The sequence below is a fragment of the Lygodium microphyllum genome, chromosome 6 (assembly GCF_053477565.2).
Source record: "Lygodium microphyllum isolate KBCC chromosome 6, Lygodium_microphyllum_v1.1.10, whole genome shotgun sequence".
Lineage (NCBI taxonomy): Eukaryota > Viridiplantae > Streptophyta > Polypodiopsida > Schizaeales > Lygodiaceae > Lygodium > Lygodium microphyllum.
Window position 1 is genome coordinate 37206098 of NC_141140.1, and position 27103 is coordinate 37233200.

General features: G+C 40.5%; 1 protein-coding gene across 1 annotated transcript in view; it reads left to right on the forward strand.

Annotated features, from left to right (window-relative positions):
- Positions 1 to 3535: 3535 nt before the first annotated feature.
- LOC148034467 (mitochondrial inner membrane protein OXA1-like) overlaps positions 3536 to 27103 on the forward strand; it is a 29053-nt gene continuing 5485 nt past the window's right edge. Inside the window, exons 1-4 of the mRNA XM_087679411.1 lie at positions 3536 to 4315; positions 4394 to 4484; positions 4682 to 4729; positions 4823 to 4881. Of these exons, the coding sequence (XP_087535537.1) occupies positions 3633 to 4315; positions 4394 to 4484; positions 4682 to 4729; positions 4823 to 4881 (881 nt within the window). The 5' untranslated portion in view covers positions 3536 to 3632. The remainder of the gene's footprint in view (positions 4316 to 4393; positions 4485 to 4681; positions 4730 to 4822; positions 4882 to 27103) is intronic.

Sequence of the window (27103 nt, forward strand, 5' to 3'; positions counted from 1 at the left end):
AATACTTGCCTCATGTCAAGGTGGGACATGGTATGCACCCCATATCTTGGTGGCTAAGAGCATGCACCCTCTTAGTTGGTGGGAGGAAGGAACCTCAAAGCATGTATTGCTTTAAAAGGGCAAAAAGATCCCTCACAAGTTACATCTCCCCCTTTTATACTTAATACCTAGCCTAGTCTAGACTAAGGTGACTCATGCTTGTAATCCCTAGCCTAGCCTAGACTAAGGTGACTTATGCTTTTTTACAGGAAATCGATCCTAAATGGAAATAATCATAGGACATGGAACAAAAGGTACCAAAACTACCACCAAAAGCACATCCAAAACTAGTGGTTCCCAAAACACTTCCAAACTAGTCAAAGATCGAGTTCTCAAACAACTATCGCCATAATTAAATCCACTAGTCATGTATTTATGGCTTCCAGATTTGGAGTTGAACCCCAATAATCTCAACCTTTGGCTTTAGCTACGACCAAATATATCACCTTAGCCAAGGAACAAGTCCCCAATGCTCAATGGAGAGGGGTGCAAGATTTAAAATGACGAGCACAAGCAATTCAATAGTTCATAAGCAATGCTATTTTGACTAAAATAACACCTTACTTTAAAGACTAAATTGATGAAAATATTTAGTGTGAAGATGGCAGGGAAATGTTAGTAATTGAGTGTGATTTTATCAGTAATGGAGTGCCACAAGGAGCTTCATAATAAAATAAAGATGCTTGTATATGTGGCCATTCATGCAATGCCTTAGAAGTCTCTGAGCATTGAATATGAAAAGTTTCTCACTTGGCCATTGATATGGGCAAAGCATGAACATGTTTGTGGTGATACCCAAAAATGGTTGATGTATTTGTACAACATATGCCAAAAGTCAAAGTCGAGGAGTTTCATATAATTCCTCGTTCCACATTTAGAATAGTGAAGAGAATCTAGACAAAGTCCAAACACTAGAAGTAAAAGAATAAGGGTAAAATACATTGAATAAAAAATGGTGCACCATGTGAGCTTCAATGACAAAACTTGGGGAATGATTAATATGAGACTTTAGAAACAATCCAATGTATGTAGCTTCTACTTCCCTGTAAATACTCATAATTGTATGAAATGTCAAACTCCTTGAGCTAGTCCAATATCACCCTTTGCTAAATAAAGTCTTGATAAATGGAGAGCTATATATTGCTAGTTGATTGGGTCAACAAAATGTGGACTCAATGTCATTGCATATGTATGTGTTCTCAAATCTTATCAAGTGAATGTTGGCAAAACATTTGCCTATGGTTAGACTTGTCACCCTTGAGTCATTTGCAATTTTCTCTCTCTATTTCTTGTTCACTTTAGTGCATCACAATCAAGGATGAAAGCAAGGCATAGAGGCCCTCGAGAAGGAAACCATTCTCTCCAATTGCTATAAGCAACTGTAACAACTGGAGACTTTGATCCTCAAAATCATTTAACTATGATATAACACCATGTTGAGCTGATCAATGATGTCTCCTATGATCTTCTTCAAGTACATACATCAACAATTTTACTCACCTATCGAGTCCCCTTGCTTCATTGACTATATAACTATAAAGAACCAATGGGGAAGTCTTCTAAGTAAGTATTACCTAAGCATCAGTGCACATTTACATAGTATTCTAAGCATAACTTGGATCCTCAAGTATGAGACAACACTCCAGGCTCATTGGAAGTTCAACCCATCTCCCAAACCAATGACCTATGTACTGTGTACAAAATACTAATACTTTCCCTTAGGGAGAGTATGAACAAAAGGTTTTCTTTTACATGCATAGAATATTGCAAGGATCTTCAATGCCATCACTTCCTCGTCAACTAACCTTGACTCATTCTGCAACCTTCAAGTCAATCTTCATTCATCATTGAAAGTCACAGTCAAGGATACATATTATAAACTTCAGTAGCCTTGCCACCTACAACCACTCTAATCACAACTTACCAACAAGTATTAGGAAGTATCTATCATCAACAAAATGACTTCTTCAAGAACAACACATAGACATCCCTAGCATCCATGACTTTGATGCAAGTTGAAGCATGATCCCTCTACGACGGTGAGTGCCATGGGATCGAGACTCGTCTAGGAGGGGGTAATGTTAACTATGTCAAGCAACGAGTTACAAATCAAGTAACAATGCCATGTGTCATTACTAATTAAGAAGGATCATATTTTTGGTCTGTGCTAGGATTACCAATAAAAAAACTACAACAAACTAGCTACACTATTATCTTTTAATATAACCCATGCAACACTTGTACAAACCCCATCAAAGCATACTCGTGCAAGAAAAAACACGTCAAGGTATACTTGCACAAAAGACCACGACTTCTAAACATTTGAATCAAAGAAATTCAACATTATTACATGTTGAGCATTTAGCGGTGTTCCTTCAAGGGTGATGCTGCTCTCACTGAGTTTAGAGGTATAGAATACATTGACATGAAGGAACCTTGGGTAGGCCATTCTCCTTGTACTTGACAATACCAAATAGGCTCTAGTGACTTGTTCACCATATCCCAAATTTTGATCACACATTCCCATAGAGCCTGACCAAGAGACTAAGAGACACTAAGAGACTAACACAACACTCTTGTGCAAATGCCTTTCGATGGCTACCTTTGGCAAGAGGCCACTAAACAAATTTAGCAACATACATTGTGAAATGTGTAATGCTAGTAGCAAGATTTCACCTCTCCTACTCACCTCTTCGAGAAGTCTGTAACCTCGGTGCGAGAACTGTAAGCAAAGTGTGATTCAAGATGACAATGACAGAGAAGATGATGGTGGAGCACATACGGATGATAGAGCCATCAATAGAGTGTAATTGTAGGCAATTGATGAAGTAGGAGACGATGGTGGAGGTCATAGATGGGTACATGATGATGGAAGAGACAACGGGGGAGTGAGCATACGATGATGAATGAGGGCGATTGAGGAGTAGGGGTGCATGTGCAAGCTTTACACATAGGAAGGTGGCAGACACTGGTGGAGGAGGGCAATGAAGTAATGGGGTTGTAGATGATGACAGAGGAGGGCAATGGAGGAGCAAGGGTGCAATGAGGCATGTAGGAAGGTAGCTGACATGACATAAGAGGGACATGGAGGAGCAAGGGTATTGGTGCAAGCTTTATGTGTAGGAAGAGTGGTAGTAAAGCAAGTAGTCTGAATGCTTCCATCACTTGCTTGCCATTTCACACTTGTGAGAGCCATCATAAGCCGTCGTGCAAGGTTGATTGACCGTCAACATAGAACACACGATGCACTTAGTCTCTTAAGTGATGGTTGAGGAACCCATCCCCCCCATATGTTTAGATAGCACGAGTTACCATGTCCATCTTAGCGGTCATTGTCAATCCCATCACTTTTGGGGGATATATCTATTTGGAACATAGCGACGAGGCATCACCAACCATGGTTATGTGCACGGAGTATGATGAGCGTGAATTAGGCATTAACCCCCCAAAATAACGAGGCACAAAAATATATTAAACTGCTGTTTCTTGTGAGAGTAGCCCAAACCAAGTTTAAATAGCTATTGGTCAGCATTCGATCGGTAGCGAGAGAGAGAAATTTACAGGTTTGTAGGGTTTTGGGGAAGAAGCCTTTCATGGCAGCGTCAACCAGGCAGCTTGTGCGCAAGCTGCTGGTAGTTGGACGGGATCGGGATTCTCGCCGATCATCACAACACCTGCTGCGCTCTTGTGCGAGCTATCACCATAAGACGCAATTCGATTACAAATCCCCGTGTACAAGCTTTCTCCACTGTAGGAGCTCGACTGTCGATGATCAGGGGTCCGGCAGGCACCAAAATGTCAGTAATCAATCGACGAAACGCCATGGCATGCCATCTGTAGAAAGCCGGGACATCGCCATGGGCGTTTGTTCATGTCGCCATCCTTCTTCCGTCAGTGAGAGAGCTTCCCCTTCACCTACATCACACGCTTGTAGCCTCCCCCGGATGTTGTCACTGGGCTGGAATTCGAGATTTTCTGTGCAAATGCCTGCCATTGTCCCGAGTGTCCAGGACAACCTGCAGGTTCGATTTTCCAGCACTGCTGCAGCTGGAGAGCGCCTAGAAGACGACATGGTGAGCTTAGGCAACGATTCAAATGCTGAAGCATTACATGAAAATGGGACTTCTGCAATCTTTCGCGAAGGTCTCGGTGTTCCTCCTGTTGAAACCATACAGAAGGGGAGTGAGGTTGCGGCAGTGATTGGGGATTGCTCTTATCCGACAGCATTTCTGCAACTGCTGATTGAGAAGGTCCATGTTTTGGGAGGGCTTCCATGGTATAGTTTCAGAAAAATTAAACTTATTTCAATTGGGTTTCTTGAGATCTATCAGCAACATTGTTGAGAACGCTGCAGGTGGGCATCCATAGCCTCTGCAACGATAGGGATTCGCTTGTTGGTTGTTCCTGTTATCGTTCATCAGATAAGGTCATCAGCAAAACTTTCGGTACATATCCATGGAGAATTTGTTTTTTCACAGCCTGGTTTGAGTTTCTCAGCCTGTGATACGCATGCATTCCTGTTGCTCATTCTACCCTTTGAGTCCTATGATAGAATAATCAGTTACATCATGCATATGCACAATGGTAAGCATCCAGGGGAACAGAACAGTAAACTGGCAATCATTGTGTCCGTTGCTTGCAGCTAATGAGACCAGAGTTGGAAAAGATAAATGCTGAAATCAAGGACAGTGTAAGGATATGTCTAACTTTGTCATAATTGTTTGCAAAGGCATACACCTTTATGCTTTGCTAAGTGTTTTCTGGTTTGGGATGGTACCTGCAGAATTACGATCCTATGGTTACTGCTGATGCCCAAATACGAATAAAGGAGCTGTTCACAAGGTCAGTGCCTGTACAAAAATGCAACTTAATTTAAATGCTTATGCTTTTTTATAATCTCATATTTGATGTTGTTGAATTGGAGGCATCAGCACAACGTGATACAATAATGCCCTCATTTTGGAAACTAGCTGGAATTGCAAACATGTTCTACATTGGCAATCTTGTAGGATTATGTTTGACCATAAATGTTACTTTGTTCACATCTGTATATCATGTCCTGCAGCTTATGCTCCTCCATGATATGGTCATTGCCATTTCACAATTCAATCAAGTGAGAAGCATAGTATTTTTGAATTTTAGCAGCAAGGACCAGTTTTGTTAGATTGCAGGATGTTAGAATGATTTGTGGTTTAAGCTTTAGTGTTGTTTAGACTCCACAACGTTCGAAGGCCTAAGGTTAATATGAATGATCTATGATGATGTGCTATGGTTTGCATGGAGAAAACACAGAATGTGCGAACACGACTGCAACACAATAACTCAGATAGCTATGCAAATCCTAAATGCAAAACAAAAAATGCAAAAACATAAACACAAAAAAAGAATAAAGAGAACTCTAAAGTGAATAAATCAATGCTGTAAATGAATGAGAGAATATATAGAATGCTCAAGGGTAGAGCTGTCCAACAATCGATGGCTCTTGTGGGAACGGGCTTAAGGAGGTGCCGATGTGTGTTGTCCGTAGGAGATGGATCCAAGTGTAGTAACCACCAATCAAAGTAGAGGCTAATGAAGAAAAGTGTTCAAAACACAAAAACAACCTACTTAGATGCAAATGCAAATCATGCCAATGCTAGAAATGGAAGGGCAGTAGGTTAGAAACTCAACGGTCTCCGGGGTTAAAATTGGTAAATGTAGCAATTAATCGTATGAAGATGATGCCAGTTGAAAAATGTTAGTAGTGGGAGGTTGGGGTGACAAGTATAGACCATGTAGTAGCAGTTGTCGGGGGTTGGATAGCTAGTGGAAGAGGGCTGATGGCTGAAACTTGCAAGACAAGGATGGATTAAATGGTGGGCAGCTTGTCTATTTATAGACACAAAAGGATCCTTCCAAGTTAGGGTTTTGTCTATGGGACATAGAAACTCTCTAGGACCGTTCAATGTATAATGAAACTTTTGGTAATTTACATGTTTTGCTGTTTTAAAGAGCTAATCAGTTTGTAATGCATATTTAGCTTAATAACTCCTATAAGGTTCAAAATTGGAACAAGAAGGGATTAGAAGAAAAGCTTAAGCCCATTTTTACACCAAGGCTGTCCAATGACCTACCAAGACTATAGAGGCGATGGTTATCTTACTAAGGGAGCCCAAGACCCCCTCTCAACCATCAACATTGATGGCGAGGGAGAAAGGGGAACTTGATTTTGGTCTTTGCATGGTGTTGAGAATCATGATGAATTCGATGATGAAGGTAGATCTGGCATCCCTTAGCTGGAGTGGCCAAAGGAGAATTAGCCTTTTGGATATGTGGAATATGCTTGTACTTGATCTTGAGAGAGAGCTCCAATGCTGACCAAGCATAGTAGCAATGGAATGGAAATGGGAATGGGAGGTTCAGAGGTAACAAAAACAACTTGTATTGTATATATGACTTATGTATTTCAAACTATTCATTTATATATTTCATAAAAGCTCTTTGAAAAAAGCATGTACAATTTGCAAAACGTGATAGTCTTTTATAAGTGAAAGGTTGGTTACAAATGAACTAACCTTTTTGGGTGCATGGAATATGCTTATACTTGAGCTTGGGAGAGGTCTCCAATGCATAGTACCTTGAAATGACATTTTGGCGGCTTCGAAATGAAATAGCGAAATAGGGATGGAAAAAACATTGTCTCGGTACTTTGCGGGTGCATGGGAGGTCACTTTTCGACAGTGAATTGCTCTACCCTTGGGCGTTTTGTATACTCTTACATACATTTACAACATTCATTCACTTGAGAGTTTTTTGTCTCTCTGTTTGTTTTTGTGTTTGATTTTTGAGCTTTTGTATTTTGTGTTTAGGGTTTGAGTTTTGCTTGTCTCTGTTTGAGTCTTTACGTTATAGTTTTGGTCGTGCATGTTGTGTTTTCTTAGTGTAAATCCTAGCATATCTTCACAGGATACCAGAGTTATTGCTCTTCTACAGAGTATCCTATGGTGATTGTGGAGGCTAGTCTTTGTGCTAGACTCACACGTGACTCAATCTTGACTCATAATGTCTCACACATCCTTTTCTAAGGATTCTATGATGCTTTATCAGGATTCTCCATCATTGGAGGTTCCAAGAAGACACATCTTTACCTTAGTGTCATCTTCTTTTTCCTTATAGATGAAGAGTTTAAGGAGTACTTGCGCATCATGTACAGTTCGGTGTTTACACTTCTTCAACGACTGCTACTACTTCATCTAGACTAAGTGGTGAGACTGGCCATCTCTTTGATCTTGGAGGGACCATGACATTTGACGCGTCTGATGATCGGTCTCCTTCATCTTAGCAAGGCCTTATGTTAGATTCATATAACGCTTTTATGTTGTATGAGTCAAAATTCTCTTCTGTTTCTCCTTTTGGTGTGCAGGATCCGGATGGGTTTGAGTATCTTAACTTTAATAGAGGAGGCTCTTGAAGCTCATACTCTTCATCAGGTATATCTCTACCATTTGTTTTGTTTGAGCAAGTAAACCACGCTTCTCAGCTCCCTCCCATCCCACCACTATCCTCTCCACATTTTGATCTACTTACTTCTTGATTCCAAAACCTTTTATTACACTCCACTTCCGGACAAAGCACAGTAGGGGTTGGATCTTTCATCTTCACTCCTAGCATTTTCTCTTTGTCCATCCCACAATCTATCTACCCTCCATTCACTCCACCTCTTGGTGTATCATTAGGGGGAATGCCACCCTATTGTCATGAGGACATGTATTTTTGAAACCTCACTTAACATGTGGATGGATTTTTAATCACATGATTAAATAAATGCTGCGCATGTGAGGTGCAAGTGGGGTTAGAGTAAATTTACGAGCCCAGAACTTGAAAAAATCAGGGGATGTCAAAGGCAAAAGTTGCTATAAGTTATGTTGCATAGGTACTTGGTGGTATTTGGTGTCAATTGTTGGCCTAGGTCATTCATTTGGCCATAAGTGTCAGTTTTGGTGACACTAGAGATGTGGCGCTTAATGGTACCTAATGCCGATGTAATGGTCAAAGATGGCACAGAGAGACTCGATAGTGGAAGATGCCTAGTCAATTTAATTATTGGCCAGTTAGGTTATTTTTTTGGGCATCAAAATAATTATTAGATTAATTTTTAGTAATTAAAGACAGAAAATTAATATTCAATGATGGATAATGTTGGAAAAACCATTTGGGAAGATTGCCACTTGGCAAACTTGCCCATACAGGCTGGTAAAAGGTTGAAGAAGAGGAAAAACGAGATCATTCTTGCTGTAGCAAATGTGGGAGAGTTGTGAGCAGCCATGGTTAACCTATTTTCAGCCATTGTAGCCAGCTACGAGTGAGTTTTGAGGAGACTATTGCAGTTTCGGACCCTTCAGAGTTGGGCGATTGTATCCATGTACAAGGTGACGGCTGATTTGGATGTCTCAACTGTAGGCGACAACATTTAATGTTGTTGTGGCAGGGCAACAACTGCATTTGATTGTTTTTCAGTCATTCTTTGCGGAAAAACTCTGAATATCTCTCTCTACAGCTTTCTCTCTCATCTCCCAACCATTTCATAGCCTTGCTTCGAAGATATCAGCATTTGGATCCTTGGAGACTGAGAAATTGCAAATTTCTCTACTGTAAACCTTAATTTACAACAAAAATTAGGATTTAGCAGCAGCCTCGGGAAGCGTGCCAGAAATTGGAAGCTCCAAGACTTGGATTTTTCAGGGTTGAAGGTAAATTTCAGCTAAATTAAGGTGGAGGACTAGCCAACCATTGAATTTGGGGCAATTTCCATAGTCTATGAAGTGGGTGAAGCCCAATTAAGTGCCCGAATCAAGGGGCAAATCAGATTGAAGACTTGCTGGTGACTTTGGACAGCAAAAGGAGTTTGGATTGCGTAGGGGATTGGGAGAATCCATTGTAAATCAACTTCTTTTTCAATAAAGCTAAAGAAATACCGAAAGGATTGCCAATGTTGGGGCCAATCGGGCGTGCATTGTCCAAGATCAGTAGGTAAATTTTTATTTTTAGATTTGCATTTATTGTTTGCTGCTGTAATTAAGTTGTAATCAGGGATTTACGACTCATCCACGGAAGGAAGGCTGCTTTCACTATACCTCCACCTTCCACCTACCCCCAGTTTACCACATCCTGTCACTTTGGGACGGTTGTGATGGGTATCCCCCCTCACTACCCTCGGACACTCATGAATCCCCCCACGACCTTTCAGATGTAAGGATATCAATCCTCTGCTTATGGATTGTTGTCACACATTCCTTGGGTCACTCCGATGCAGGGATTTTCATCCTTTGGTCCCGGTGTCCCTATCCCTCCACCTTGGGCTCCACAGACGTCTACCATGCCCATACCTAGTTTGCCCTTGCACACGTATGGATCTACATACATACTTCTCATATGCATGGTGGTAACTTTGGGATTCCTTCCCTAGTGTACTCAACTCCTCCACCCTATTCCCTCTATTCATAATTCACCCTACTGCCATTACACACTTTTTCCATCTCCTAGCACTCTTACTCATGTTGCAACGGTCAAGAATACCTTCATCAATAAGACACGTTAATGGGTCCAATTTTACCACTTGGTCGAACTTCATGCAACAAGTGCTTTAGTCTTAGGTTAGGGTCTTGAGGACCTCGTCATTGGTACCAAGCCTAGACCCTCGATTAGCTCACCCTAATCACATCCGTCAATGAAGAGCCCGCAATGCTACAGACAATGTTAGGGTCTTGAGGACCTCGTCATTGGTACCAAGCCTAGACCCTCGATTAGCTCACCCTAATCACGTCCGTCAATGAAGAGCCCGCAATGCCACAGACAATGTTGAGTTAATGCAAGGTTGCTTTTTGAGTTCCACTCTCAATTACAACATTTTTCCCTTGCATCTGAGCATTGGAGTCATCTCATTGACCGCTATGCAGCACGAGATTGCACTCGACGTATAAATCTCGATTTTGAGCTTCAGGAGTTTTTTATTAAGGAAGTGGATGATCTGAAAGTTAAGTTGGTTGAATATCTTTGGTTACTCGCCAAGTTTGCTACTATTGGTTCCCTGAAGTTAAATGATGGTCAGGTTACGTTCTTCTTGAACTAGTTGCCCGACAAATACTTTCATTTTATTTACTCATTATATGACTCCCTACATTGCCAACCTTCTATGCAAAACACACTTAATTAATGAAAAATACAAATTTGGTGCATAGTTTGAGAGAGTTTCAGTGATCCTCCAAATCCCTATTTTTTTAGGGCAGCCTTCAATGTCTATAACTAGACGGGCTGCCCACCGTTCAGCCTGCTTTTGTGCAGGTTTGTTACTCTATTGTGCAAATTTCAGCCATCAATGACCTACCTTTTGCTACTTAGCCATCGCCCTTTTGTTTGCAGGTTTAGCACTTGATAAGCTTGCGTTTTCAACATTTGGTGCTAGGCGATAGGCTGCTGCCATCTCTCCCACTAAGTGATTGCTGCAATACCTGTATTTTTGCTATCTAGCAGGCCGTCTACATTAGCAAACACCTCTCTTGTTGTCGCCTGACAGTTCTTTGCCTTGGGTGATTAGTTTTCAGTCTTCTTTGCTGGTACATTGTTGTGTTCATGAGATTTCTGCCTTTGACTGCTGTGCTTTGGTGATGAACTTGTTGTCCTTCATTATTCAATACACTCTCATCTCCAACTGGTGGTTACAATACCTGGGATCTATCTTCGGAGGATGTCACTTTTTGACACTACATTGCTCTGCCCTTGGGCATTGTGTACACTCTTACATTCGTTAATAACACTCATTCAATTTAGAGTTTCTTCTCTTTGTGTTTGTCTCTGTGTTTAAGTTTTGAGGTTTTGCGTTTTGCGTTTTGCATTTTGCATTTAGGGTTTGAGTTTTGCTTGTATTTGTGAAGGGGAGAGAGTGCGCAATGGAGTGCAAGATCGAGGCGCGAGTTGTAGAGCTGAGAGTTAGAGAGAGTGAATGCAGAGATAGGTTTACTAGATCGTGATGGTATACAAAGAATAAAAGAATGTATTTATATGTTGGGGTACAATAAGCGTGTGTTCACACCCATTTGACTATATAGATGGAGATGAAGGGACCTTTACACCCAACAACCTCCCACTTAAAGGCCCGAAGTGGTACCTTTAAGCTAACCAACTCCCACTAAATGAATGTAATGCTCATGTTGAGCCTTTGCAAGACACTTAGTGAGAACATCTGCAGGGTTATCTTGGGTTTTGACCTTAGTCAGTGTGACGAGACCATCATCCAAGACCTGCTGTATGAAGTGATATCGAACATCTATGTGTTTGGTACGTGCATGGAACTTGGCATTCTTAACCAGTCATACTGCACTCTGGCTACCACAACCAAACACTGGAGTAGGTGAAGAAAGACCAAAATCCTTGACCAGACGGCCAAGCCAAATAGCTTCCTTGGAAGCTTCTGTGGCTGAAATATATTCAGCTTCTAGAGTACTCAGTGCCCCACCAGCCAAAGTAAAAACATACCCATTGGTAGATTTCCTTGTGTCAAGATCTCTTGCCATGTCCGAATCACAAAATCCCTGCAACTCTAGTGTACCCTTTTCATAGCATATATACTTTTCTTGTGTACCTTTCAAGTATCTGAAGATACATTTCACTGCTTCCCAATGTGGCTTGCCAGGGTTAGACATAAATCTACTAACAACTCTCACTGCATGAGCAATGTCATGGTGAGTTGCAACCATGGCATACATCAAAGATCCACAAGCTGATGCATAAGGTATACCCTTCATGGCACTAGCAGTTGCATCATCTGGATTTAGGGCAATCAGCTTTGCTAAGCTTTGTATGTGGCGGTAAAGGCACACCAAGAGGCTTAGCATGAGACATATTAAACCTGTCAAGTACTTTGCTGATGTACTTGTCCTGTGAGAGAAACAACAAATGCTGCCCTCTGTCTCTTTTAATGCGCATGCCCAAAATGTGTTCAGCTGCCCCCAAATCTTTCATGGAGAAGGCTGAACTCAGCTACCTTTTAAGAGCATTCAAAGTACTCTTATGCTATCCTGCAATTAGCATGTCATCCACATATAAAACCAGCACAATAAGGCTTCCATCATCAGCCTTTGTAGTGTATAAGCAGTGATTTGTATGACTGCGTTTAAATCCATGGCTGAGCATAAAGGTATCAAATTTTTTGTACCAAAGTCTAGGGGCTTGTTTCAGCCCGTATAAGCTGCGTTTCAGCTTACAAACCAAATGCTCTTTTCTTGGAATAACAAATCCTTCTGGCTGCTTCATGTGCAGCTCTTCATCCAAGTCACCATGAAGAAAAGTATCTTCACATCCATCTGATCCAACTCTAAATCCAAGAATGCAGTGAGAGCAAACAAAACACGGAGCTTAGTCATTTTCACCACTGGTGAAAAGACCTCCTGGAAGTCTATACCTTCCTTTTGTGTATAGCCCTTAGCAACCAGCCATGCCTTGTACTTGGGCTTGCCATCAATACATTTCACTTTGTAAACCCATTTATTAGGAATAGCTTTCCTGTCCTTGGGCAAAGGTACAAGCTTCCATGTGTTATTTGCATATAGAGACTTCATCTCTTCCTGCATAGCAAGCTTCCACTTTCTCTTGTTTTCACATGACTGTGCCTCTTTAAATGGCAGAGGCTCACCCTCATCGCTGAATGGCTGGTTGTTCATGCTGAAATTTGACCTTCTTTTTGTCAAGATCACCATGTGTAACATTTGTAAGCAACTTTGTCTCATTAAGTACTACGTCTTGGCTGTGTACTATCTTCCTGCCGCCCTGATGAAGCCAAACTCTATAATCTATCTCTCCCTCATCTCCATATCCTATGAAGATGCCCTTGATGGATTTCATGTCTAGTTTGGTCCTCTGTTCTTTAGGTACATGCACAAAGGCATCACAACCGAAGACACGCAAATGGTCATATGAAGCAGGTTTGCCAGAACAAACCTCTTCAGGAATGCCATTTTCTAATGTAGGATTGGGAGAGCAATTGCATATATGGACTGCAATTTTAAGAGCCTCTCCCTAAAACTGTTGCGGGAGATTAGCTGTGGACAGCATGCATCAGACTCTCTCACAAAGTGTGCGATTATATCTTTTTAGCCATGCCATTTGATGCAGGATTATAAGGGGTTGTCAACTCCCTCTTAATGCCATGCATCTCACAAAACTTGTTAAATTCATTTGAGACATACTCACCCCCATTATTTGTTCTTATGGCTTTCAAGTTAAGCCCTTTCTGTGTGGGAACAAACAAAAGCATGAAACTTTTTAAAAGCATCCAACACTTTCTTTTTGCTCTTAAGTACATACACCCATGACTCTCTATTGAAATTATCAATGGAAGTAACGAAGTACCGTGCATCCCCATGCGAATTAAGAGGCACAGTGCACACATCAGAGTGTACTAAGTCAAGAGCTTCTTAACGACACCGGAGTAAGAAGGAGACTTCACATGTTTTCCATATAAGCAATCATTACGAAATTCGAGACCACAGCCTTTCATATCAAATCTCCCTAAAGATGAGAGAACTTGAAGGCCTTTTTGGCCATATGACCAAGTCTTTTGTGCCAAAGCTCCATCTGTGAATGGACTTCAGCCACAGCCAAGAACTTGCTAAGTAATGCTTTACAATGCAAATAATATAAAGCCCCGTTTTTGCTGCCTTTAACAATCAACATAGAGCCCTTATGGACCTTCCAAGATCCACCACCAAAGGTAGTAAAATACCCTTTAGCATCAAGCTGCCCAACTGATAGTAGACTTTTCTTTATGCCAAGTACAAATCTGACATCTTGTAAAATCAGCTCTTGGCCATTTTCAAGGGCCAAATGAATGGTGCCAACATCCTCTATCTCACATGCATAGTTATTACCCAAGTAAACCTTGCCTAGGCAACCTGCAGTGTATTCAGAAAATGACTTTAAAGAGGGGGTAACATGAAAAGAGGCACCGCTGTCCACTATCCATGATTGTGACAGCCCATCATGAGCTGAAAGCAAGGCATCAATCACCTCCTTTTTGGTTTTGTGTATATCACCTGCTGTTGCCATAATATTTCGTCATTACATGAGGCTACAACAAGTATCTCTTCAGTGTTAGGCAGCTCTTTAATGATGACACTAGATGCAATATTTGCCTTTGCAACTTCTTTTGAGAAAGAGCTGTCATCATCTTTCTTATCATCCTTTTTTTTCTTACCTTGTTGTTTCTTTATTTCTTGCTCTTTCTTGAAGTACTAGCAATTGGACTTTTTATGCTATGTACGCCCACACTGATAGCATGTGACATCCTATTGTTTGCCCTTGCTTTTGCTTCTGCTTTTGCCTTTACTAGCTGCATTACCCCTCTTTTCAGACCTGCCTCTTACATGGTAAGCTGAGCCATTGCTTTCACCACTAGCCTTTCTTTTGATTTCTTCATTAAGGATTGAATCTCTAACACCATCAAAAGTCAAAGCGGGGTTATTGCTAAGTGACAATACCAAAGATTCCCAGCTGTCAAGCAAAGTCATCAATAATAAAATAGCTTTCAATTTATCATGAAAGCCGCCAAACTAGAGTCCTGCAAACTGACTTAAAACCTCTGTGAAGGCACTCAAATGCTCATATGCTAGCTTAGACTCGTCCAACTCCATGTTCATAAGTTTACATATAAGATGCACTTGATTCACAGGAGTTGTATTTTCATAAGCGTCCTTAAGCTTTTTTCATATAGCATAACCTGTATCAAGACGCTTGATGTTTGTAAGTACATCATTAGACACTGCCATCTTAATGTATGCAATGGCCTTCTTGTTAAGTCTAGCCCAATCCACATCTATCATAGTTGCAGGCTTAGTCTCCAAGAGAGCATCTTCACAGTTCTTGAGAAACAAAATGCCTTGCATCCTATCCTTTCACAAGTCATAGCCAGTGCCATCAAACCTCTTGATTTCAAAAAGGGATTTAGTGTCATTGCCACTAGAAGCATTTGCAGCCATTTTTTTAGCAATACACCAAAAATTCAATGCTGCAATTTATGATAGCAAAAATGAGCTGAATATTCAGCCGATTTCAGCCCAAATTTTCAGCAAATAATAGCAAGATTCAGTCCAAGTACATGTACAACAATAGAACGAATAACTTTCAGCAGTATGACTGCAATTTCAGCATACATTAAATGCGTACATCATTGCAAGGTAACTCCCACTTAAGCAATATCACCAAAAATACATTTGCAACAATCCTAGATCTGTAAATGATCATTAAGATTGCTGCAACATGAATAATCAGCAATACATCAACTCAATTGGAGTTGTCCAACATGTGTACTACATACATATGTGCTTGTATCAATTTCTGATACACAAAACACCAAGAAATCTTTGCAATTTCTCCAAAATCACACAAGCGAGAGATAAAAATGCTCAAATCTCTCTGCTTATGGCAACAAGAGTGCTTCAGCAATATTTCCAAAGTGCATTTCATGCATCAACTTTGCCAAAATCCACAGATTTCAGTTAAACCCCCATAATTTCACTATCAAATCTGCCCCAATTTCATTAATACATAGTCCGAAGAGCATAAAATGGGCAAATTTAATAAAATTTAACAAAATTTCATAAAATTTTGCAAAAGCCCCAAAATTTCCGGGTCCAACTGTTCACGAATGTCAGCCAATTTAATTCAAGTGAACAAAATTTTGCCAATACAGCAAAAGCCCCAAATTTTATGGTTCGAATCATGAATGTTGAGAAAATTTACTCAAATGAGCAAAATTTTACTATATTTGGCGAAATTTCCAATTTAAACGCGCATAATGTCTGCAATTTCTGACGTAGATGCCTCAATTATGCATGAACGACACTAAATCTAGAAAAGCCCCATTTTTTTGGGCCTAAATTTGCACACATCTGCGCACTATGCTTGCGCATGCGAACATCCGGAAGAGAGGAGATAAAATAATCCAAAATTTTTGATAAAAGAAATGGAAGAGAGGTCCGTTGACCGGCCGTCCAGGTTCGTGATCTGTCAGGTGTTATGTCGCCTGCCCGATTGTTGCCTCGTGATGGTCACGCTAGTGCCTGGTCGTTGGTGTGTCACGTTTGGTGCCCGCGTGCCCTGTAGGTCGCGACTGCTTGTCGTGCTAGTGCCATTTTGCCTCGTCGTCGTTGCTGGTCTGCAATGTCGCGCTTGCCCAACCAGTCGTGGCGCTTACTGGTCGCCACACGCCTGTTGCCCGACGGTCACGTACTCAGCAGTTGCCAGTCACCATGGCTGGTGCTCGATTGACCTTCTGCCTCGAACTGTTCTCGAGCTGCCTTTGATCTCGGGAAATATGCACTCTGTGCTCTGATACTAGTTTGAAGGGGGGAGAGAGTGAGATCGAGACATGAGCTGGGAGTTGAGAGTTAGAGAGAGTGAACACAGAGATAGGTGTACCAGATTGTGATGGTACACAAGGAATAAAAGAATGTATTTATATGTTAGGGTACAATAAGGGTGTGTTCAGACCTGTGTGATTATATGTACGGAGATGAAGAGACTTTACACCCAACACTTTGTTTGATTCTTTGTAACTAGTCTTCCTCTTCGGATAGGGTGGTAAATAACCTGATTAAGCACTACTTACACAGCAATTAACAAATTCACAAAACTGAAAAGTATACTTTAACATACAATCTTGGACATTGGACACCCTGTTGGCTCCAAAACCGGTGCCTTCTCTTTAGGTATTTATTTAACTTAATTGAAGAAGAAGTTGATGTACAATGGGATTCTCCCAATCCCTTTCGGTATTCCAACTCCCCTTACTGTTCAAAATGACCAACAAGTCTTTAATTAGATTTGACCCTTGATTCAGGCAATCAATTGGCCTTCACTCGCTTTGATGGAGATGGAAAATGCCCCAAATTCAATTATTTGCTGGTCTCTCCACTTGAATAGGCTAAAAACAACTTCAGTCCTGTTGAATCCAAGTCTTGGAGCTTCCAATTTTTGGCACGCTTCTTGAGGCTGTTGCTAAACCCTAATTTCTACTGCAGATTAGGGTTTACAGCAGAGAAATCTGAAATTTCTCAGCCTTTGGTGATCTCAATGTTGCAATCTTTGGAGCAAGGTTGTAGAAAGGCTAGGAGATGAGAGAGAATACTGAGGAGAGAGAAAATTCAAGTTTTCTTTGCGAAAAACTGAAGAAAATCAGTCATTTACTGTTGCTGCCACCCTATCTCAACAGCTTGTAGATGCAAAGAACTAAAGAAAATTAGTCATTTACTACTGTTGCTTTGTCTCAACAGCCTATAGATGTTGTCACTTGCTGCTGATTGGTCTTCTCTTGCTCTTGCCTGTCTCAAAAGATTCTCCGATGGTTGCAAATCAGACTAACAGCATTTTTTCCTTCTCTCTTGCAGGTTGAATACACTAAAAATGTCTCTCTCCAGTCTCTAAAGACGTTTTTCAAGCTTGCATGGGCATTTTTCACAAGTGACAGCCTTCCCAAATGGTTTTTTCAGCATTATCTATAATTAAATATTAATTTTCAGTCTTTAAATACTGAAAATTAATCTAATAATTATTTTAGTGAGTGAAAAATAATGTGACTGGCCAATAATTAAATTGGCTAGGCAACTTCCATTCCCGAGTGTCTCTACGCTATCTTTGACCATCAAATTTGCGTTAGGTACCATTAAACGCCACTTCTCTAGTGTCACCAACTAACACTTATGGCCAAATGAATGACCTAGGCTAACATGGGGCACCAGATACCACTAAGCACATGTTTGGCATAACTTATAACAACTTTTGCCTTTGATATACTGTGATTTCCTCGGGTCCCAGGCTCGTAAATTTACTCTAACCCTAGTTACACATCACATGTGCAACATTTACTTAACCATGTGATTAAAAATTAATCCATATGTTAAGTGAAGTTTCAAAAATACATATCCTCATGATAGCCCTTTTCTTAAAATCCTTGCAGTTGTCCAGAATTGGATTACCAAATGCATCAAAAGCAAAATAGTGGATTGGAGTTTCCACAAGGCATCATAGTTAACACAACATTGTGCACTGTTGCTCAACCATTCCATATGCCCAACTCATGTTGAAAAATTTCTAACCAATTATAACATACCATAAGACTTATAAAGAATCTTACAAAAAAAAACATTGCCAAATTATTATGTGATATGTCTATTTCTTATGAGTTGAACTCATTTGGCAAAACCAAACCATAGCATAGCATAACCAAGCATAAACCATGGCTAAAACATCAATGGCATCATAACATATGTTTTTGTCCATGAAACTAGATGCAAACCATTGAAAACTGGGCATAATCTGATCATAAACTAATCACTTGCTGATCTGAGAATTGATCACAAACTGTTGCAAATGTGACTCCAAACTAATCACAAACTCATTGCAAAAACTGATCAGCAATCAATGCAAGAATTAATGCAAAACTGATTCAAAAAGTGACTACAAACGGTTCTCAAGCTAATAAAAAATTGAGCTGAAACTGATCAAAATTTTTGTCTCAAAATTGAGGCAAAGTTTATGCCAAATTGATCATAAGCTGATACAAAGCTGCAACAACTGAGGATGGTTTGCCAAGTGATCCTCTTCCATCCATTGGTGAATAATTATGAAATTTCACCAAGTATCTCCTAGAAACTGTTGGGTGTAAGGTCCCTTGGTCTCCGTGTATATAGTCATACGGGTGTGAACACACCCTTATTGTACCCTAACATATAAATACATTCTTTTATTCTTTGTGTACCATCACAATGTAATTCGCCTATCTCTACGTTCACTCTCTCTAACTCTTAGCTTTGCTGCTCGCTCCTTAATCTCTTACTCCATTGCACACTCTCTCCCCTTCAAATTGGTATCAGAGCTTAAGGCTTTGTGCGCTTCTCGAGACCACCAAAAGGAGACGAGTAGTTGGCAGCCTTATAGGCGACAGTCAAGTCGTAGGTGATACTGTAGCGTGTGCAGGCGACTTGTTGCGTGGTGACGAACAATCCGGGCGGTGAACAGTCCAGGCGACAGTCGGGGAACCAGGCGGTAGGTCCAGAGTGACGGCAGGGGTGGCAGTGGATAAATCGATGGGCGGTTGCTTGTAACAGGTGGCACGGGGCAGATGACTAGAGTTCTTGTCCAGCGTCACGACTTGGACTAGGCGATGGCCAGGCGTTGGCAGGTGACTCCGTTGCGTGATGGCCGGGACTAGGCACGATAATGACTAGGCAATGACAGCCATCGGGGCATGGTCAACAGACCCCTCTTTTCGTCGGTTTCTTTTTACTAAAAAGAAATAAAAAATTTATTTAATTTCAAAGTTACCCCCTTTCTCTTAACAAGGGTTCACGTGCTGGAGGCATAGAGCTCAGGTTTGTGCAGATTTATGCCCATAAATTTGGGGCTTTTTAGATTTAGCGTTGTTCATGCATAATTGAGGCATCTGCATCAGAAATTGCAGACATTGTGCGCGTTTAAATTGGGGATTTCGCCAAATTTAGTGAAACTTTGCTCATTTGAGTAAAATTTCTCAACATTGGATCCATAAAATTTGAGGCTTTTGTTGTATTGGTGAAATTTTGTTCAGCTGAGTTAGGTTGACTGACATTTGTGCACACTTGGACCTGTAAATTTTGGGGCTTTTGCAAAATTTTGTGAAAATTTGCTAAATTTGCCGGGTCTATGCTCTCAGGAACATGCATTAATGCAATTGGGGCAGATTTGATAGTGAAATTTTGGGGCTTTTGCTGAAATCTGTGGATTTTGGCAAAGTTGATGCGTGAAATGCACTTTGGAAATATTGCTGAAGCAATCTTGTTGTCATAAGCAGAGTGATTTAAGCATTTTTTAATCCCACGCTTGTGCGATTTTGGAGAAATTGCAGAGATTTCTTGGTGTTTTGTGTATCAGAAGTTGATACAAGCACATATGTATGCAGTACACATGTTGGGCAGCTCCCATTGAGTTGATGTATTGCTGATTATTCATGTTGCAATAGTCTTAGTGATCATTTGCAGAGCTGGGATTGTCGCAGGTGTATTTTTTTGGGTGATATTGCTTAAGTGGGAGTTACCTAGCAATGATGTATGCATTTAATGTATTCTGAAATTGTAGTCATACTGCTGAAAGTCATTCGTTCTACTACTGTACATGTACTTAGACCGAATCTTGCTATTATTTGCTGAAAATTTGGGCTGAAATCAGCTGAATATTCAGCTCATTTTGGCTGTCATAAATTGCAGCATTGAATTTTTGGTGTTATTGAAAATTGGCTGCAAATGCTTCTAGCGGCAATGACACTAAATCCCTTTTTGAAATCAAGAGGTTTGATGGCGCTAGCTTTGACTTGTGGAAGGATAGGATGCAAGGCATTTTGTTTCTCAAGGACTGTGAAGATGCTCTCTTGGAGACTAAGCTTGCAGCTATGACAGATGTGGATTGGGCTAGACTAAGCTTGCAGCTATGACAGATGTGGATTGGGCATTTGAGTGCCTTCACACAGAGGTTTTGAGTCAGTTGCAGGACTCTGGTTTTGCGGCTTTCGATGATAAATTGAAAGCTATTTTCTTATTGATGACTTTGCTTGATAGCTGGGAATCTTTGGTTGTGTCACTTAGTAATAACCCCGCTTTGACTTTTGATGGTGTTAGAGGTTCAATCCTTAATGAAGAAATCAAAAGAAAGTCTAGAGGTGAAAGAAGTGGCTCAGCTTACCATGTAAGAGACAGGTCTGAAAAGAGGGGTACGCAGCCAGTAAAGGCAAAAGCAGAAGCAAAAGCAAGGGCAAACAATAGGATGTTACATGCTATCAGTGTGGGTGTAAAGGATATAAAAAGCCCGATTGCTGGTACTTTAAGAAAGAGCAAGAAAGAAGATACAGTAGGGTAAGAAAAAGAAGGATGATAAGAAAGATGATGACAGCTCTTCCTTAAAAGAAGTTGCAAAGGCAAATGTTGCATCTAGTGTGGTCATTGAAGAGCTTCCTAACATTGAAGAGATACTTGTTGTAGCCTCATGTAATGATACAGATATTATGGCAACAATAGGTGATATGCATATCACCAAAAAGGAGGTAATTGATGCCTTACTTTCAGCTCATGATGGGCTGTCACAATCATGGATAGTGGACAGCGGTGCCTCTTTTCATGTTACCCCCTCTTTGGAGTCATTTTCTGAATACACTGCAGGTTGCCTAGGCAAGGTTTACTTGGGTAATAACTATGCATGTGAGATAGAGGGTGTTGCCATTCATTTGGCCCTTGAAAATGACCAAGAGCTGATTTTGCAGGATGTCAGATTTGTACCTGGCATAAAGAAAAGTCTACTATCAGTTGGGCAGCTTGATGCTAAAGGGTATTTTACTACCTTTGGTGGTGGATCTTGGAAGGTCCATAAGGGCTCTATGTTGATTGTTAAAGGCAGCAAAAGGGGGGCTTTATATTACTTGCATTGTAAAGCATTACTTAGCAAGTTCTTGGTTGTGGCTGAAGTCCATTTATAGATGGAGCTTTGGCACAAAAGACTTGGTCATATGAGCTAGAAAGGCCTTTAGGTTCTCTTCTCTTTAGGAAGATTTAATGTAAAAGGCTGTGGTCTCGAATTTTGTAATGATTGCTTATATGGAAAACATGTGAAGTCTCCTTATTACTGTGGTGTCGTTAAGAAGTCTAATGCTCTTGACTTAGTACACTCTGATGTGTGCACTATGCCTATTAATTTGTATGGGGGTGTATAGTATTTTGTTTTTTTCATTGATAATTTCAATAGAAAATCATGGGTGTATGTACTTAAGAGCAAAAAGGAAGTGTTGGATGCTTTTCAAAAGTTTCATGCTTTTGTTTGTTACCACACAGAAAGGGCTTAAGTTGAAAGCCATAAGAACAGATAATGGGGGTGAGTATGTCTTAAATGAATTCAACAAGTTTTGTGAGATGCATGGCATTAAGAGGGAGTTGACAACCCCTTATAATCCTGCATCAAATGGCATGGCTAAAAGATATAATTGCACACTTTGTGAGAGAGTTTGATGCATGCTGTCCACAGCTAATCTCCCGCAGCAGTTTTGGGGCGAGGCTCTTAAAATTGCAGTCCATATATGCAATTGCTCTCCCAATCGTGCATTGGAAAATGGCATTCTTGAAGAGGTTTGTTCTGGCAAACCTGCTTCATATGACCATTTGCGTGTCTTTGGTTGTGATGCCTTTGTGCATGTACCTGTAGATCAAAGGACCAAACTAGACATGAAATCCATCAAGGGCATCTTCATGGGATATGGAGATGAGGGAGAGATGGGTTATAGAGTTTCGCTTCCTTAGGAAAGGAAGATAGTACACAGCTGAGACGTAGTATTTAATGAGGCAAAATTACTGAAAAATGCTACACATGGTGACCTTGACAAAAAGAAGGTCAAATTTCAGCATGAACAGCCAGCCATTCAGCAGCCATTTGAAGATTCTGTTCCTTTTGATACTGAAAATGAGCAACAACCCATTGTGCTATAGCTAGAAGATAATGGACAGCAAATAGATGCATAGGATGGAATATGACGGCAAGAAGAACATGTTGAAACAGGTTACAGCAGCAAGGAAATGCTGAAAACCAGCCACCAGGTAATAGTGTGCACATACCTGAGGATGTAGGTCCATTGCCTAACAATACAGATCATTGGGTAAGGTCTACACGTGTCAGAAGACAGCCATAGAGGTTTCAGCCATCTTTGGACTGCATTTTGTTGACTGATGAGGGTGAGCCGCTAACATTTAGAGAGGCACAGTCATGTGAAAACAAGAGAAAGTGAGAGCTTGCTATGCAAGAAGAGATAAAGTCTACGTATGCAAATAACACATGGGAGCTTGTACCTTTGCCCAAGGATAGAAAAGCTATCCCTAACAAATGGGTTTACAAGGTGAAATAGATTGATGGAAAGCCCAAGTACAAGGCACGGTTGGTTGCTAAGGGCTATACACAGAAGGAAGGCATAGACTTCCAATAGGTCTTTTCACCAGTGGTGAAGATGACTACGCTCTGTGTTTTGTTTGCTCTCATTGCATCCTTGGATTTAGAGTTGGATTAGATGGATGTGAAGATTGCTTTTCTTCATGGTGACTTGGATAAAGAGCTATACATGAAATAACCCGAAGGTTTTGAAATCTCGGACAAAGAGCATTTGGTTTATAAGCTGAAATGCAGCTTATATGGGCTGAAAAAAGCCCCTAGACAGTGGTACAAAAAGTTTGATATCTTCATGCTCAACCATGGATTTAAATGTAGTCATGCAGATCACTGCTTATACACTAAAAAGGCTGATGATGGAAGCCTTATTGTGTTGGCCTTATATGTGGATGACATGTTGATTATAGGAAAGCATAAGAGTATTTTGAATGCTCTTAAAAGGCAGTTGAGTTCAGCCTTCTCAATGAAAGATTTGGGGGTAGCTGAATACATTTTAGACATGCGCATTAAAAGAGATAGAGGGCAACACTTATTGTTTCTCTCACAGGATAAGTACATTAGCAAAGTACTTAATAGGTTTAATATGGCTGATGCTAAGCCTCTTGGTGTGCCTTTACCGCCACATACAAAGCTTCGTAAAGCTGATTGCCCAAAGGATAATGCAACTGCTAGTGCTATGAAGGACATACCTTATGCATTAGCTTGTGGATCTTTGATGTATGCCATGGTTGCTGAAACTGACCTATGACTCACATAAAGCGATAGTTCCTTCAATTAACACCTGGTCTTTACACACACACACATAAGCAGAGACCTCACTCCCTCGCTCAACACCAGATTGGCCCCGAAGACCGGTGCCCCTCTCGGTATTTCTTTATTAATTAAAAGATGGAAAATTACAAAAATGATAATGCTCCAAAATATATAACATGTGAATAGTTGGTTTTCATCTCTTTTGAGTAAATCCCAGCTGCATAAAAACAGTACAACATGTCCAGATCAACATCCCTTTTAGGAAAGCATTTTCTGTGACCAAAACTCAATGATTCTTGTGCAAAATTGCAGTCTGCAGATCTCTGAATTCACTGTTCTTATTGTCTAGCATGTCTTGAATTCACTGTTTTTACTATCCAGCATATGCAGAATTCACTGTTCTTACTGTTCAGCATGTGACCAAAACTCAATGATTCGTTTGCAGAATGACAGTCTGCAGATCTCTGAATTCACTGTTCTTACTGTCCAGTATGTCTTGCATTTTCTGTGACCAATACTCAATGATTCATGTGCAGAATTTTAGAGAAAACATAGAATTGTACCTTGATGGAATCAGCCCATCATACGAAGTATTTCCTTTGAGAATAGAGAGAGAGTTGATCAGAGGGAGCAAGCCCTACCTCTGTACTTGAGTCAGAGACGTAGAAGTGCTCTCCATGGCTGATTTTCTTGCAGCAATCTGCCCTCAGCCCCTCAAAATTTCATTCTCCCCCTGCCCCTTATGCCTATTACGTTTTTTTAAATGCTCTCTCTCTCTCTCTCTCATTTGGGAATTTGTGCCACATGGCATGCATGTAACAATTTTCCCGTTTAAACCTTCTAGTCTAAAATTCTCCATGATCGGTGCAAAATTTGACCTCGTGCAAAAACGAAGATAATGACGCAAACAAATTCTGGGGTCCAAAAATAGTAACTTCCTAAATTTTAGGAATGGTGACCCCTGCATTCCTCAAGTTGTTCTGAGCAACTTTTATCATTGTGACCATATCAAAAAGTGTAATGTGGCTAAGTTACAATGACTTTTATTCCGTGAGCATTCTCACATGGGCATCTTCTGTCTTGGCCAAGCTCATTGTCCTGTACTATCTCCAGTGGCTAATTACACAGTCCCAAACCACTGGCATTCTATTCTTCAATGCCCATTCAATATGGAACCGGTCTTAAGACTGAGACAAACCATTAGTCCAATTTGTCCCAATGGTTGCCTCTTTTAGCCATGCAAAGATCATGGCTTATTCCAAGAGAACTCTGGGGGTAAGAAGCAACAACAACAAAAGAAAAGAAAAATAAAATATTTATATAAGTAAATAAGAAAAGTAACTGTAAAAAGTATCACCACCTGGTGACAGTTGCAACTTGCCCTGACATTGCTCATGCAGTGGGAGTTGTTAGTAGATTTATATCTAACCTTGGCAAGCCACATTGGAAAGTAGTGAAATGTATCTTCAGATACTTGAAAGGTACACAAGAGAAGTGTATATGCTATGGAAAGGGTACACTCGAGTTGTAGCGATTTTGTGATTTGGACATGGCAGGAAATCTTGACACTAGGAAATCTACCAATGGGTATGTTTTTACTTTGGCTGGTGGGGCTATCTCTTGGTGTTCAAAATTGTAGAAAATTGTGGCACCGAGTACTATAGAAGCTGAATATATTTCAGCCACAGAAGCTTCTAAGGAAGCTATTTGGCTTGGCCGTCTAGTCAAGGATTTTGGTCTTTCTTCATGTACTCCAGTGCTTGGTTGTGATAGCCAGAGTGCAGTTTGTTTGGCTAAGAATGCCATGTTTCATGCACGTACTAAACACAGATGTTCGGTACCACTTTATTCGACAGGTCTTGGATGATGGTCTTGTCACACTGACTAAGGTCAAAACCCAAAATAACCCTGCAGATGTTCTCACTAAGTGTCTTGTAAAGGCTCAGCATGAGCATTGCATTCGTTTAGTGGGAGTTGGTTACCTTAAAGGTACCACTTCCTACCTTTAAGTGGAAGGTTGTTGGGTGTAAAGTCCCTTCATCTTTGTGTATATAGTCATATGGGTGTGAACACACTCTTATTGTATCCTAACATATGAATACATTCTTTTTATTCTTTGTGTACTATCACAATCTGGTACACCTATCTTTGCATTCACTCTCTCTAACTCTCAGCTCTGTTGCTCGCGCCTCAACTCGCACTCCATTGTGCACTCTCTTTCCTTCAGAAACTTTACATTTGAGCTTTCTTTTCTTATGTGCCAAAATCTGCTTATGTACCAAAATCTCATCCAGCTCCTCAACCTCAGACTGAATTTCAGCAGATATATTCTTTGGCACATCACCATGAAAAGGCCTCAACAAACTGATGTGAAAGGCATTGTGTATCCACGAATGTGGAGGTAATTTCAGCCGATATGCCACCTTTAGAGGCTAGAGAGGCATTTTTGACAAGTGGTATCCTTTCCAAATGGTTTTTCCAACATTATCCATAATTAAATATTAATTTTCAGTACTTAAATACTAAAAATTAATCTAATACATATTTTGGTGTCCTAAAAAATTATTAGATTGACCAATAATTAAATTGGCTAGGCAACTTCTATTGCCGAGTATCTCTATACCATCTTTGTCCATAAAATTGACGTTAGGTACCATTAAACGTCACTTCTCTAGTGTCACCAACTAACACTTATGACCAAATGATGACCTAGGCCAACAATTGGCACCAGATATCACCAAGCACCTGTGCGGTCATAACTTATAACAATTTTTGCCTTTGACATCCCGTGATTTCCTCAGGTTTCAGGCTCGTAAATTTACTCTAACCCCAATTACACCTCACGTGCAACATTTACTTAACCATGTGATTAAAAATTAATCCACATGTTAAGTGAGATTTCAAAAATTCATGTCCTCATGACAATCTTTGTGTTTTAGTCTTGGTTGTGCCTGTTGTGTTTCCTCGGTGCAAATCCTAGCATATCTTCATAGTGGAGTTGTAGAAAAGTGTGAATATGGAACAGAGAATGGGAGTGTGCTAGGACCAGAAACAAAGGTTCCAAGTCCTAGTGGGAGGATGCGGATGTGGAGTGTAATTCAAGGTTTTGGAATTAAGAAGAGAGGAAATCGAGGTGGGGGCTAGAAGAGGGTGGGATGGGAGGGATTTGAGAAGAGTGGCTTACATACTCAAATGAAACGGAAGATGCAGATATACCTAATGAAGGATGTCTGCTTTGAGAGCCTCCTCTATTGAAGTTAACATACTAAAAATCATTCGGATCATGCATACCAAAGGAAGAAACAGGAGAGGGTTTTGATTCATATGACCC